The following is a 14,475-nucleotide window of genomic DNA, read 5'->3' on the forward strand; positions in this document are numbered from 1 at the left end:
GGCTTGCATTATCTTTCTGATAGACAGCGCTGGTCTAAAGCCTCGATCCAACCACTGTGGGATTTTGGGTTGGTGGGGTTCCCTCTAGTTGGGGAGACAAGAGCAGACTTCCTGGAGGTGGTGTTCCGGCTGAGCCCTAAAGACAGGCGCATTACTGTCTGGGCATCTGTTCGCACTAGGCTCTGAGGCTCAGGGTGGGGAAGCCCAGCCCTCAGTCCTTCCCCGTGGTCAGGAGGCCCAGGGGAAGGTTGGGACTGTGGCCTGGCTGCTACAGGGGCTCTTGGGCACCCCCGGGAGGGCTTGTTCTCTAGGCTGTCTCCTCTGCATCACCCCCACCTCCCAGGAGCGCCTGGCCCAGCTGGCTCGCGAAGACGCTGAGCGGGAGCTAAAGGAGAAGGAGGAGGCTCGGCGGAAGAAGGAGCTCCTGGAGCAGATGGAGAGGGCGCGCCACGAGCCCATCAATCACTCGGACATGGTGGACAAGATGTTTGGCTTCCTGGGGACTTCAGGCGGCCTGCCAGGCCAGGAGGGCCAGGCACCCAGTGGCTTTGAGGTACCAGCCTGGAAACAGGGGCTGGGGACAGGCCTCAGTGTGATGGCTGTGCCCTCTCGCACTGAGACCACGGGGTTCCCTCTGAGCAGAGGGCAGTATCAATGACCTGGGTCAGCGGCCATAGGTCCCGGGCCCTGTGCAGCCACCAACCTGCCATGACGGTTCAGTTACTGTCCCTATCAGGGGCCACTCACAAACTTCTACTCATTCGTGTACCGAGGACTTCCCAGGCTCTCTCTAGGCAGTGAACTGGGTGCCCCAGCACACCCTCGAGGAGGAAGTGCTGGCCCCGCAGACGCAGCTCGGGGATGCAGCCCAGCCTCGCGTGAGTCCGCCCCCACAGCAGCGAACCCTGCTCACCTCCCCAGGACCTGGAGCGCGGGCGGAAGGAGATGGTGGAGGAGGACCTGGACGCCGCCCTGCCCCTGCCCGATGAGGACGAGGAAGACCTCTCTGAGTATAAATTCGCCAAGTTCTCTGCCACCTACTTCCAGGGCACAACCACGCATACCTATACCCGGCGGCCACTCAAGCAGCCGTTGCTGTACCACGACGATGAGGGCGACCAGCTGGTGAGGCTGGGGCGGTGTTGGCAGCGTGAGTGCTGAGGGGCCGGGCCCTGGCGGGCTGGGACCAGGGCTGACTTCACCGGGCCCCCTGCCTGGGGCCAGGCCACGCGGGGCAAGATCCCAAGGAACACTCAGCACAGTGGCCCCCCTGTGGGCATCTCCAGCCCTCTCGCCGATCCCCCAGGTTACTCTGATGGCCCTTGCGACATCCTGCACCGGGGCTCTCTGACTCACGTGGCTCTGCCCGCAGGCGGCCCTGGCCGTGTGGATCACCATCCTCCGGTTCATGGGGGACCTCCCTGAGCCGAAGTACCACACGGCCATGAGTGACGGCAGCGAGAAGATCCCCGTGATGACCAAGATTTACGAGACCCTAGGCAAGAAGACGTACAAGAGGGAGCTGCAAGTGCTGCAGGGTGAGGGCGAGGTGAGGCCCAGGTGCCCTCGCCCACGCCCCTCCCAGTAGGCAGGGCTGTCCCGTGTCCCTAGCCTCAGGGTCCTCAGCAGGGGAGTGGTCTCAAATTTGCCTCTGCCTCACCTCCCCGACCCCAGCGCTCCTCTGTCTACTTGTGGGAGCAGACGTCTGAGCGTTTTGTGGGCTGTCAGGTGTTGACCACCAGTGAGTGAGGCCACCGGGCAGAGCAGACGGGCTCTGCAGTCAGAGCTTGCTCGCTGGGAGTCCTGGGCAGGTCACGCCACTTTTCTGAGTCTCAGTTGTCTCATCTGTCACTTGGCTGGTGGGGGGGGGGGCAGTAGGGGGGTGGCAACATGGGGTCTGCCCCTTAAACATTGTGCAGAGGTGAGACACTCCAGCCATAGCCCCATTGTCAACTGGCTTGTCATTACTTTGGCCCGTTTGCGTGACCCTGACCCCCACTGTCCCACAGGCCCAGCTCCCCGACGGGCAGAAGAAGAGCAGCGTGAGGCACAAGCTGGTGCACTTGACCTTAAAGAAGAAGTCGAAACTGACAGAGGAGGTTAGAGCAGACTTCGAGCTGCCTCGGGTGGCCCAGGCTGGGACAAGGCTGGTCTTGGGACCCAAGGGAGTGGAGCAGGGGCCTATGCTGCCTACCCTCAGGGTTCTGGGGTAGCTGGTGACAGACAGGGCAGGGGGTGACCAAGAAGACAGGAAGGGGCCGGGAGCTCATGGCAGATGGTGGGAGGGGTCACATTTCCTGCCGTGGAGGTTGATCTCAGGACCTCTCTGTGGGAGGAGTGCCCACGGGGCATTGACACTAGTGGTTTGTTGGGACTCACTGGTGTAGTCACCTCGCCTTTCCTGCGCTCTGTCCTGGCCCTGAGCTCCAGGGTCGAGTGGGCTGGGAGCACAGACAGATACAAACCAAAGCCTCTGCCGCGCCGGGCACCGGCTCCCCATGCCCTACCTCTGCGCACTCCAGTCCCTCTGCCCCAAATTCCTCCTTCCTCTTCTCTGCCTGGGGGTGACCTCCTCCAGGAAGCCTCGTGGGACCCCCCTGCAGCCATTGGCTCCTCCCTGGGGCTTCAGCAGCCTGCTTTGCCTCTGTCCTTGTCCTGTCCCCGTCTGAGGCTCAGACCCAGTCATGCAGTCACAGAGGCCCAGATTTGAATCCTTCCTGTGTCCCTGGGTGTCTGAGACATCCAGGGAAGAAAATGCCCACCTGTGGATCTCTGGGAGGACGGTGCACAATGACAGCCATGGGCCCTCAGGAGCTGCGAGGGCCTCCCACAGCCCTTCCATGTGGACAGGCCCATTCTCATTGCTCACGTTCTCACTCGCTCCTCATCTCCGGGCAGGGTGCGGGGCTGGAGCTGTGGGCCGTGTGAGACCAGACAGAAGACCCCAGGCCAGGGCTGTTCACACAGGGGGCAGGGCATTGGGGACAGGTGATGGTGACTGGGCAATGGTGCCTGGGGAGTACCCCGGGCATCAGAGTTGCGTGTGGGAGCCCCCGGAGAGGTAGGGGTCCTGCCAGGAGAGAGAAGAGTAGGTCCCTGTCCTGGCTGAAATGGCTTCTCTGAGGTAGGGGGGCGGGTGGGGTATCAAGGAGGCTGCTTCAGAGGTGGCAGTCACCAGCCCGGGGCTCCTGGCCTTGTGGACCCGTCATTGATCCCCTGCTGTCCTGCACGGGGCGGGGTTTGACTGGACTGGGGGTATGAGGTGTGGCTGCGGGGGCCGGCCCTTCTGGCCACTCCCGGGTTCTTCCTTGGGGGGCGGGGAGAGGGCAGGCTCAGGCAAGGCAGGGCCCCTCACTTTCCCCTGCTCAGGTCAAGCCCTGTCCCTCCCTGTGGCCCAGGTGACCAAGAGGCTGCACGACGGGGAGCCCACAGTGCAAGGCAATAGCATGCTGGAGGACCGGCCCACCTCCAACCTGGAGAAGCTGCACTTCGTCATTGGCAATGGCATCCTGCGTCCAGCGCTCCGGTCAGCGCCCAGGGGGCCGGGGTGCAGGGAGTGGCAGCGGGCTGGGGAGGCACCCTGCACTTCCTGGAGTGCGGTCCTGAAAGGCTTCTGGAGGCTGAGTTGTGGCTCCTTCACCTTAGCAATAGATTAAATCGCACAGGCCCGGGTTTAGCTCAGCTGCTAATAAGTCACGTGACCTTGGTAGAGTTGGTTCCTCTCTGTAAGCCTCAGTTTCTCCAACTGTAAAGGGGGAATAATAATAGTACATGACCCATAGGCTTGTGGGCAGATAAACCTATGCAAAGTATGTAACGCAGGAGGCACTCAGTAAGTGGGAGCTATTGTCACCCGACATGCACTTTCTGCTTTAACCCCATCCCTGAACCCCAGCTCGCCTTCAGTGCCCCCAACCCGGGCCTGTGAGCAGGGTTCCTGTGATCAGCATGCCTGGCAGGGCCTCCTTCCCCACCCAGGCCAGGAGAGGCGCCCCACAGGTCCCTGGGGTACTGGGGAGGCGATGAATGGTCAGGTGTCACCAAGAGCAATTAAGGAGTCGGCTCAGCTGGTCAGTGGAGGGAAAACAGGACTTTTCAGAGAACCGTCCGCACAGGACAGGTGGTTAAGAGAGTGACCCATGAACTTGTGTGTGCTGGCTGGGAGCATAGCAGCATGGGGCGGGGCTTGAGCCCCATTTTGCAGATGGGGAAACTGAGGTCCAGAGAGGGGAGAGACTTTCCCCTGGGGTCACTAGCCTCCCAGGCTCCTGCCTTCCCCCAAGGCCTCCCCACATTGTTCCTCGAGGCCATCAGTACCTCCAAGAATGGTCACAGCACCCAGGGCCACCCACCTCCAGGAAAAAGAGGCAAGAATTTGTGACCCAATCATCTCAACAGTAGCCTGAAGTGGTCACCTCTAGAGACTGCAGTGCCAGGGGCCCTGGACCCAGAATCGGAAGGCTGGGGCATCGACACCCTGAAGGACCAAAGCCGGTCCCTCCCTTATCTCTGCCTAGGTGTGCCTGTAGGTCCATCAGGTGACGGGGGTTAGGGGCTCCCAGCTGCAGGTGATAAAGTTTTCATTGGTCTGTGATGAGATGGGAAAATTAGGATGTTCCGAAAGCTAAATCTGCTTTATTTAAAGACTGTTCTTCGTTCTGAGACTTCACCTGTCTTACTTTTTGAATATTAAAATTACCTGTTTTATGAAATAACTGTGATGTAATAGGAGGCAGGTTGTGTGTGTGGTATGTGTTTTAAATGTCTTTATTTGTCATGATAAAAAGTTAGCAACCCCAGGATTTATGTTGAAGTTGCACTGGTTTGTGAATTCTCAAATCTGGTGAGACACCGAATTAGGTCGTCCTCCTTCCTGCCCAGGCCTGCCCTTCTGGTTGGGAAAAGAGCCGTGAGTGCCCCCTGCTGGCCGTATCATCGCCGTGGGTCCTGCTCTCGGCCCTGAACAGGCAGCGGGTGTCCACACTGCAGCTAACACGTACGGAGGATTTACAGTGCTAGGTGCTTTATAAGCCTTGGCTCCTTTTTCTGCACAGCAATCCCGTAAGGAAGGCACTATCATTTCCCTTGAAAGTGGAAGCAAAAAAACGATCCTCATTCTTTTAATATGATTACAAAACAATAAATGACTACATAAATATTTAAACATTACAGAAATTTATCAAGAGATGGTCAGAGTCCCTGCTCACCTCCCCCTCCCCCGCCCCGCGATGTTTTGGCTGTTTCCGCTCTGCCAGATGCCACTAGCAGGAACTCTGCCTGCTGTAGTGACCATGGGCTGGGCTCAGAAAGGTGAACTCTCCTGCCTGGCCCACCCGGCTGGTGAGGGACGAGGCTGGGGCAGAGCCTCATTAAAGTGGTCACCAGTGGCTGTGGCCGCTGTGCCCAGAGCAGGGTATGAACCACCCTCTGGATCGCGAGGTCCCCTCCGTGGTTCTGACAGGAGTCAGGAAGGACTTGGTGCGTGATGAGCCGGTCTCCAAAGCAGACCCTCTTCCCCAGAGCCCTGGCCCCGCCTTCCTCACCTGGCCCCATCTGCCTCCTCTTGGATGGTCTTGGGCAAGTAGCAGAGGAAGGCAGTGGGGCCTGGGGGGGGCTTTTTCTCTGAGGTGGTCTTCCTTTCTTGCCTCCCCACCTGCCTAGGGACGAGATCTACTGCCAGATCAGCAAGCAGCTCACCCACAACCCCTCCAAGAGCAGCTACGCCCGGGGCTGGATCCTCATGTCTCTCTGCGTGGGCTGCTTCGCCCCCTCTGAGAAGTTTGTGAAGGTAGGGCAGGCGCCTGGCCTCTTTTGGTGGGAAAGTGGGGAGGCGGGGAGTGAGCAAGGGGAAGAAGCTCGGAGGGGCTTGGCAATGAGGCCCCATCCAAGGTGCCTCACTCAGGCCTCCCAGTCCCGCCAGGCCCATCTTCCCGTCCCTTCCTCCCCAGCACCCAGAACTTCACTCTGCTCTCCCCTCGGCCCATTTTAGTTTTGAGGGGACTGAGTGTGACACAGCATCTCTTGGACCCTCAGCATATTGTCTTCAAGCAGGCGCTTTAGTCCTTCTTGCCTGCTCCTTGGTGCCAGGCCCCAGGCACTGGGGACACAGAGACAGAACAGGTGACAGCAGGACCAACCTGGTGGCCTGCGCTGGGAAGAGGGAAGCACTCCCCCTAGTGAGGGAGGTGGCCCCGGAGGAGGAGCAGCAGTTCGGCTGGGTGAGGAGGGGTGGAGTGTGTGAGGCGAGGCAGAGGCAAGGCTGGGACTTGATGGGGCTGGATGGTGGTGGCCTTGCTGCCAACACGAGGCATATGGACTGATTCTGAGGGCAGCGGGAGCCACGGGAAGCCAAGGAGGGCTGTGGGCAGACGTCCCTGAAGAGCGGGTCCTGAGTGTGGGTGGAGGGACTGCAGGCAGGGGACCCAGCGAGGCTGCTCTGATGGTCCAGGCGGGGGAGGCCCAAGTGGGGGTTCCCTCAGCAGGCCCTCTGTCTGCAGTACCTGCGGAACTTCATCCACGGGGGACCGCCTGGCTACGCCCCGTACTGTGAGGAGCGGCTCAGGAGGACCTTCGTCAATGGGACACGCACACAGCCACCCAGCTGGCTGGAGCTGCAGGTGCACCCCAGACCCCCAGGCGTGTGCACGAGCATGTCCTGTGCCCCCCCAAACTCCCTGCTTTGGGATTCTGTGGTTCTTCCTGCACCCACCCTTGAGTTCTGGGGTCCCAGGCATGCTGGGACAGGGAAGCCCCCAGTGATGGCTGACTCCCATCTGCCGGCTTTACGGTCAAAGTGACCTGGCCAGCCTTCCCTCTGAGCGCCGCGGCTTCACTGCGACGTGGCCGTAGGCGTTTCATACGGTCTTGCTTTGGTAACGTTACCTGAGGCCAGGAGCCCCCGGCGTGTGGCAGTGCCTGGCCTCCAGGCTGGTGAGCACAGCAGGGTTCCCTGGCACCTGGGACCTGGGACAATGTCCCGGTGAGACACTGGGGTTTGGAGACTCTGGGACAAGTCCAACCTCAGAGGCAGCAGGGAGCCAGGAGCCCAGAGGGGTGGGGTGGCCTGAAGTGAAAGGAGTCCCACAGACCCTCTTCGGTCACTTGCAGGCCACCAAGTCCAAGAAGCCCATTATGTTGCCTGTGACATTCATGGATGGGACCACCAAGACCCTGCTGACAGACTCGGCCACCACGGCCAAGGAGCTCTGCAATGCGCTGGCTGACAAGATCTCACTCAGGGACCGCTTCGGGTTCTCCCTCTACATTGCTCTGTTTGACAAGGTAAGGCCGGCCCTGCATAGCCGCCTCCTGGCACCACCCAGGATGCCCAGCGGCTCCCAGCCCAGTGCTGCCACCTGCTGGCTCAGGTGACATTGCACGGTTACTTACCTTCCAGGGCCTTGGCTAGTGGCAACCCAAACTCTGGCCAACTCTTTAGGATTGTGGAGCGCTCTTACGCTCCTAAAGAAAAATTCAGCAGTGCAGTGTGGATTGAAACCCAGAGCTCGCAGCAGTCGTATGCAGTGAGGCCAAGGCAGTCCTCCTCTGGTGCTGGAGAGAGACCGTGGCAGAGATAGGCGGTGGGGACAGGCAGCCACTCGGCTCTCAGAAGTCGCATTTTCTCATTCACAAACGGGGAGGTAGTCAGGTTACTGTGGTGATTTCTTTTCACTCCATAGAGACCACCTGGCACACCTAGGCCTGGAGCCTTCTCTGTGGAGCTGGGCCCGGGGGTGGGTGATTTTGCCTCCGCCCCCAGCCACGTCACACACAGCCGAGGTGCCCCTCCCCCCACCCCCCTCTGCAGGTCCAGGGACATAATTTGTCTGGACTTTTTTCCTGTACAGATAGATACCTCGTGTTTCAGTAACCATTTGTCTGTCAGAGTTTCACAAAAGCCTTACGCTAGGAAGCGGGAACTCCCATGTGGCTGTGCGGGCTCCAAGCCCGTGGCTGGGGGGGTCCAGGGGTCCTGTGCTGGTCTGCCCCCAGGGTGACCTGGGCACCGCCCGGCCTCTCTCTGAGCCCAGGCTCTGCACCCGAGTGAGAGCAGTGGGCTCTCTGTAGTCCTTCCCTGCTTGCTCACCCTTCCACTGGGTGACCTCCTGCCTGTGCCCACAGGTGTCCTCCCTGGGCAGTGGCAGTGACCATGTCATGGATGCCATCTCCCAGTGTGAGCAGTACGCCAAGGAGCAGGGGGCCCAGGAGCGCAATGCCCCATGGCGGCTCTTCTTCCGCAAAGAGGTCTTCACACCCTGGCACAACCCCTCAGAGGACAACGTGGCCACCAACCTCATCTACCAGCAGGTGGTGCGAGGGGTCAAGTTTGGGGAGTACAGGTGTGAGAAGGTGAGTGGGACCCAGTCTTCTGGCTGGGCTTGCTTGGCTGGCAGCCGCCTTTCTGAGCTCGGGCTGAGCGGCCTGTGACCTGCCGTTAGCTGATGTGGAGGCTAGCCTGATTGGGGGCGGGTGTGATCCAAGGCCCCCCTGGACCCGGCACTGCCTGCCGGGGCCTGAGCTCCTCCAGGGGAAGGCGTTCCCACACTGCTGTGCTGATAGCGCACGCACAGAGAGAGCATGCGTCACAACTTGCTGTACTGTCCTGGGTCCCGCTGGACTCTGCTCTCTAAAGGAGTACGAGATCCACTCATGAGACGCAGTTTGCAAAGGTGTATCCCTTTATCCCCTCCTGAGGACAGGAGCGGCGTAGTTGCTTTGTCTCTGATGATAGTGACGATGGCACTCATGGTACCTAAGATTCGGTTGGTGGTTGTGATGGAGGAAGGAGGGTGGTGATGATGGGGATGAAGGGGATGAAGGGGACGGCTGGCGGTGGCGGCAGTGATGGCGGAAGTAGTGATGGTGTAGGTGGGGGTGGTGACGATGAGGATGGTTTGGTGATGATGGTGGCTTATACTCAGGCAGCATGTGTCAATCGCTAAAGTTCTGAAATCCTTTGGATTAGTTAAAAAATATCTACTGCCTTTAAGGCACCCAGGAGCCTTTCTGTACTGCCCCTGCTGCCAGAGCGCACGGAGCCCCAGGCAGGCGTCCCTGAGGCTGCTGTGCACCAGCTGCAGGCAGAGAAGGGGCAACTGCCCAGCGCCCGCCTGGCTCTGTGAAGCCTCTGCACTGCAGCCTCTGGAGTGTTTATACCTCAACTGTCCCCGGGGACATAGTGACGGTGATGGGGTTGGTAGCGCTGATGCGCTCCCTTCACTCGGACGGTCTCCAGCAGCACCCAGGCCCGCACTCTCCGGGACAGCCCCTGCCTGTCCCCTCGTTTGTCAGCCCCAGTCCCATCTCACCAGGCTGAGGATGTGGTGGCCGAGCCGACCTGTTCCGCGGGGCTGGCTGGTCTCTCTGGGTCAGCGTGGGTACCCGTGGCTCCGGAGGACCCGGCAGAAGGCAAGGATGTGGCCCTGCCCCTAAGAAGCTCATGGTTCCTCCAAGCACATAGGAGCTCCTGGTGAATCAGTGAGAGCACCGGGTTCAGAAGCCGGGGGCAGAGAGCTGCAGGAGGCCGAGGCTTGGGGGGCTTTGGTCGTTGGAAAGGGCTTCTTAGAGGGTGAAGGAGTGAAGACCCCACTCACACCCCCAACCCAAACTCAGGAGGATGACCTGGCTGAGCTGGCCTCCCAGCAGTACTTCGTGGATTATGGTGCTGAGATGATCCTAGAACGCCTCCTGAGCCTCGTGCCCACCTACATCCCTGACCGCGAGATCACGCCCCTGAAGACGCTCGAGAAGTGGGCCCATCTGGCCATTGCTGCTCACAAGAAGGTAGGGGGCTGTGAGGGGGTGGGAGCCGGGGCTCTCCGGTAAGCTGGGGCAAGGAGGAAGCAGCTGGGGAGTCAAAGGCGTCACAGCCCTCACCTGATATGTCTGTCCCCAGGCTGCAGGGGGACAGGATGGCACCCTTGACCCCCTGCTTCCCAGCAGCCTTTCTCCAGCACGGACATCAGTTCACTCACATCTTCCTGTCATCTGGCCTGGCCTGGGTTCCAGGGACACAGAGATAGATCACATCCAGCCTTATCGCCTCATAAAGGAAGGCATGGGCCCAGGGCTCCTGGGGGTCCCCCATGCTGCAGTTCAGCAGTGTTGGTACATGCTGGGGGAGCTTCTAGGAAGGGCACCCTCCTTTCCACCCACGAGAACTCTGGCCCATCCACCTGCCTGGGGAACTTTAGGTCCAGCCCCCCTTGGCCCCCTTGCTAGAGGCCCCAGGCCCATAACCAACCCTGAGTAGCTCCCTTCCAGGCTAAGGGGCTGCCCGTGTAGAGCAGGGTAGCCTGCTAGGGAGAGGTTCCCACCCACCCAGGCCTCCCCACCTCCGGGCCCTGGTTATATAAAAGCAGAATCGTCTTTGCACACAAGTAGCCAGAGGGCTTAGCAGACCAGCAGCCTCTCACCCCCTTGCAACATGGTCTCTCCCCACCTGGCTCTTCCACTTCTCTGGTGAGAAGCCCACCAGCCTCTGTTCCTCCCTGAAGGCCCCCTGCACCCTTCTACATCAAGGCCTGGCTCACCCCAAAGCCCATCCCGCCCCTCCAGAAGAATACATGTTCTCTCCCATCCCTCCGTCTCTCCATCCTTGGCAGCCTCCTCTCCAACGCCCGTCATACCTCCCACTCCAGCTGCTAAAGCCCATCCATTCCTTGCACCTGTGCTGGCTGGAATTGTGGGCTTCTCTGTCACTCTGGGGAATGGGGAGCTCCCTGTGGGCAGGACCCACGTTCCCCTAGTAGGCACTGCTGTCGATGGAGTAAGGATAGGCGGGAGGTGGGGTGGCCGGGGCTGGTGGGAGGGGCGAGGCCACGGTGCCCAGGAGGCACCATGCAGCCACTCCAGCCTGGGGGCAGGGGCGTTTGTTTTCCAGACAGAGCACCTGTGATGTCTTTTTGTCCCTTGTCCTTATCTGTCCTCCTCCAGGGGATTTATGCCCAGAGGAGAACTGACTCCCAGAAGGTCAAGGAGGATGTGGTCAATTATGCCCGCTTCAAGTGGCCCCTGCTCTTCTCCAGGTTTTACGAAGCCTACAAATTCTCAGGTACCCCCGGCCCTGCTGCCTCCACACCCTCTTCCCACCCTCACTCCAGCCCACGGCAGGGAGAGGGGATGGCCTGAGACGGGTGCCCCGTCGCTTCAGGCCTGTGCCGCCCCCAGTCCAGCTGGGCTCCGTGGCATGCAGTGGTGCTCAGCGGCACGCTGGCTTGAGCAACGGAACGAGCCCTGAGGTGGTAAAAGCACCTACAGAAGAGGGTGGCCCGGGGCACAGGCTGGGCAGGCTCCGTGAAGCTGGAGTGGATGTGGAGACACAAACCTGCAGGCCATCAGCTCAGCCATCCTCGGGCTGTCATTTCGGGGAGCCTGCTCCGTGCCAGGCCCCGTGCTGGTGCCGGGCGTCACACAATCACCCGTGGTCAGGCCGGGGGAACCTTGGGGCCGGGTGAGGCTAAGCCCTCCCACACCCACCTCGCTGCAGGGCGGGGACTTGTCCAAGGCGTCACAAAGACCAGGGGCATGGGTTCACACCCAGTGTCCTGGCCCCAGCACCCCGCTCCCGCTGCCCCCAGGCTTTGGCTTCCAGTCTCCATTTCTATACAGGGAATCAATGCTCTCCGCCCTGGCAGCTGCAAGGACTGACCAGGAGGGGGAGGCCTCTCTCTCAGTGCCTCCATCTCTGCCCCAGGTCCCAACCTCCCCAAAAATGACGTCATTGTCGCCGTCAACTGGACGGGCGTGTACTTCGTGGACGAGCAGGAGCAGGTGCTTCTGGAGCTGTCCTTCCCCGAGATCATGGCCGTGTCCAGCAGTAGGTTAGTCCCAGCCCCCGCACCTCACCTCAGTGCAGTCGCAGCTGCACAGACACCACGGCAGGGGTGGGGCTCTAGCACAGTGTCCTGCATCAGCTCTGTGTGCAGGGAGACCCAGACAGACAGATGGGGTGGGAGAGGGCTCCTGGGCTTTCCTGCGGGTCACGGGGCCTTTGAGGGGAGTCCCCGCCTCTGCACAGAGGACATCACGGAGGTGCGGGGCATGCAGTGGCCTGCCCTGGTCATGCATAATCGATCAGTGTGTGCGGGGACTATGCAGACCCCTCAGGGCCCCGCCCTCCTCATGAGGGTGGGGGGAGGGCTTTGCAGCGCATTCATGGTCGTTCTGAGATGGGCGTGAGTGGTCAGCACACTGGGAGGCAGTCCAGTGTGTGTAGAAAGACCCTGGCCTAAGACTCGGGGGCCTGGGTGGAACTCGCCTCTGTGTCCTCATCCCGAAGGAGAGGTCTCGATACTTCCCTTCAGTAACTGGGGCGAGAAATGCAACAGTCGGTGGGAGAGCTCTTTGTGAACTGGAAGTGTGCAGCGCATGGGCGCAAGGGCGGGGCAGGTTCCCAGCAGTGCCTCCTCTTCTGGGGCTTGTATGACTGTCCCTGGGCTGTGTCAATGTCCCTGGCCAGCTCTGAGCAGGCACGTGCCAGTCACAAAGGATGAGGTGGTGACGAGATAGTCCTCCCTCTCTTGATGCTTCAGTCAAGAAGGAAGGTAGATATTGAACAGGTCATGTTAAAACAGGACCAGTGTAATGAGGGCTATGGGAGAGCTGGGAAGGCTTCCTGGAGAAAGGGGTATCAAGGCTGAGACTAAAAAGTGAGTAGGAAGTAGACAGCAAAAGGGAAGTGGGATGGGCTACCACAGGCCTCCCTCCGACCCTGTGTGGCTTTGGCCGGGCCACGCCTGGCTCAGGCTGAGCTGTGCCTGACCTGGCTAGGCCAGCCCCTCTTTGGCCGGGCTGTGCCTGACTAGGCTGGCCTTGGTCTCCTTCAGGGAGTGCCGTGTCTCGCTCTCGCTGGGCTGCTCTGACCTGGGCTGTGCTTCGTCTCACTCGGGCTGGGCAGGACTGACCCCGTCTGGGCCCTGTTCTTCGTGTTGGTCCTGCAGGGGCGCCACACTGACAGCGCCCAGCTTCACGCTGGCCACCATCAAGGGGGATGAGTATACCTTCACCTCCAGCAACGCCGAGGACATCCGTGACCTAGTGGTCACCTTTCTGGAGGGGCTCCGAAAGAGGTCTAAGTACGTGGTGGCCCTGCAGGACAACCCTAACCCTGGTGAGTGGCTCCTGGAATGGGCTGCCAGGCACCGGCCAGGGCATCAGGCAGACCACACTCCGTGGCCATGGCCTTGGCCCGGTGGTCAGAGCTGCCAGTCCTTCCCCAGACGCCCTTGGCTCCAGCTGAACCAAATAGCCAAACGCTGTGCCTTCCATCTGTGCTCTATAGGGAATCTTCCCTCCCTCCCTTCCTTTTTCTGGTCTTTAATACCTGTCCCCTGTCACCTTCTCCAGGTGAGATCAGGGGTTCTCCTCAGCATTCTCCAAATACCTGCCTCCTTCAAATGTTGGCAGCAGTAACAACCACCCCGACTCAGAGTCCCCTGAGCCTCCCAGGCCCTGGGCAGAGCGGGGAAAAGACGGAGAGGAAATGGACCCTGGTCCTGCCTTCAAGGGGGGCAGGGGGTAGAAACAGACAGGGACAGTCCCTGTGACAGGGAAGGCTGAAAGAGAGGCCCCAGCAGCCGGGGGTCCAGGGAGGGAGGTGTGTGGGAGTGTCTGAGGTGGCGGGCAGATCACAGACGGGGCTGGAGAAAGCAGGCGTGTCTGGGAGTTCAGAGCTTGGTTTGGCGGGAATAGGTTGTGGGGGAGAAGGGCAAGAAGCGAGGGGGAAGGCCAGGTCAGGAAGGCCAGCCCACGACAGTCCCCCTGAGCGTGTCAGGGAGTGTGGGCTTTCTCCTGGGGTGACGGGAAGCCACAGAAGGCTTTTGAGCAGGCACGTGGCCCCCTCTGATGGCCACGTCTGTGTGGAGGGCCATGGCGAGGCGGAGGCAGGGGGACCAGGGAGCAGTCATGAGTGGGGCGGGGCCACAGTTCTCCAGCGTGAGGAGCGGCTCACAGATGTTCCAACCCAGACTCTCCCTCTGCCCCCATGTGACCCCTGTGGCCGTGCCTCCCAGCGGGCGAGGAGTCGGGCTTCCTCAGCTTTGCTAAGGGAGACCTCATCATCCTGGACCACGACACAGGCGAGCAGGTCATGAACTCAGGCTGGGCCAACGGCATCAACGAGCGGACCAAGCAGCGCGGGGACTTCCCAACCGACTGCGTGTATGTCATGCCCACTGTCACCCTGCCACCGCGGGAGATTGTGGTATGTGGATGGGGGGCTCTCTGAACCCCTCTTTGTCTTCTTTGTGTGTACTGAGTGATCATAGTAAATGCATGGCCTGCAGCTTCTGTGAAGATGATCTGGGGATCCTAGGGGTCCACAGCTTAAGGTTGGGGCAGCTATCAAACCTGGAGAGGGCCTAGAAAGTGCACCAGGTGAGGAAGTGCCCAGGGGAAGGGGGCAGGGGATGAAGGGCAATGGGGCGGGGACACCACCTCGCTGTGTCTGAGAGGGCAGGGGCGGAGCTGGACGGG

The 14,475-nt window shown here is 60.6% G+C and overlaps 1 protein-coding gene across 3 annotated transcripts in view; it reads left to right on the forward strand.

Annotated features, from left to right (window-relative positions):
- MYO7A (myosin VIIA) overlaps positions 1 to 14,475 on the forward strand; it is an 81,060-nt gene that overhangs the window by 50,730 nt on the left and 15,855 nt on the right. For 2 of the 3 annotated variants that reach the window (XM_053924577.2, XM_053924576.2), the window contains exons 23-36: positions 344 to 553; positions 922 to 1,125; positions 1,373 to 1,549; positions 2,010 to 2,099; positions 3,399 to 3,526; positions 5,662 to 5,788; positions 6,498 to 6,617; positions 7,108 to 7,281; positions 8,122 to 8,349; positions 9,613 to 9,783; positions 10,936 to 11,053; positions 11,696 to 11,822; positions 12,828 to 13,111; positions 14,013 to 14,203. In XM_053924577.2, the coding sequence (XP_053780552.1) occupies positions 344 to 553; positions 922 to 1,125; positions 1,373 to 1,549; positions 2,010 to 2,099; positions 3,399 to 3,526; positions 5,662 to 5,788; positions 6,498 to 6,617; positions 7,108 to 7,281; positions 8,122 to 8,349; positions 9,613 to 9,783; positions 10,936 to 11,053; positions 11,696 to 11,822; positions 12,828 to 13,111; positions 14,013 to 14,203 (2,349 nt within the window). The remainder of the gene's footprint in view (positions 1 to 343; positions 554 to 921; positions 1,126 to 1,372; positions 1,550 to 2,009; positions 2,100 to 3,398; positions 3,527 to 5,661; positions 5,789 to 6,497; positions 6,618 to 7,107; positions 7,282 to 8,121; positions 8,350 to 9,612; positions 9,784 to 10,935; positions 11,054 to 11,695; positions 11,823 to 12,827; positions 13,112 to 14,012; positions 14,204 to 14,475) is intronic. The other variant, XM_053924578.2, reaches the window with a different exon arrangement.

The sequence above is a fragment of the Desmodus rotundus genome, chromosome 5 (assembly GCF_022682495.2).
Source record: "Desmodus rotundus isolate HL8 chromosome 5, HLdesRot8A.1, whole genome shotgun sequence".
NCBI classification, from domain to species: Eukaryota; Metazoa; Chordata; class Mammalia; order Chiroptera; family Phyllostomidae; genus Desmodus; species Desmodus rotundus.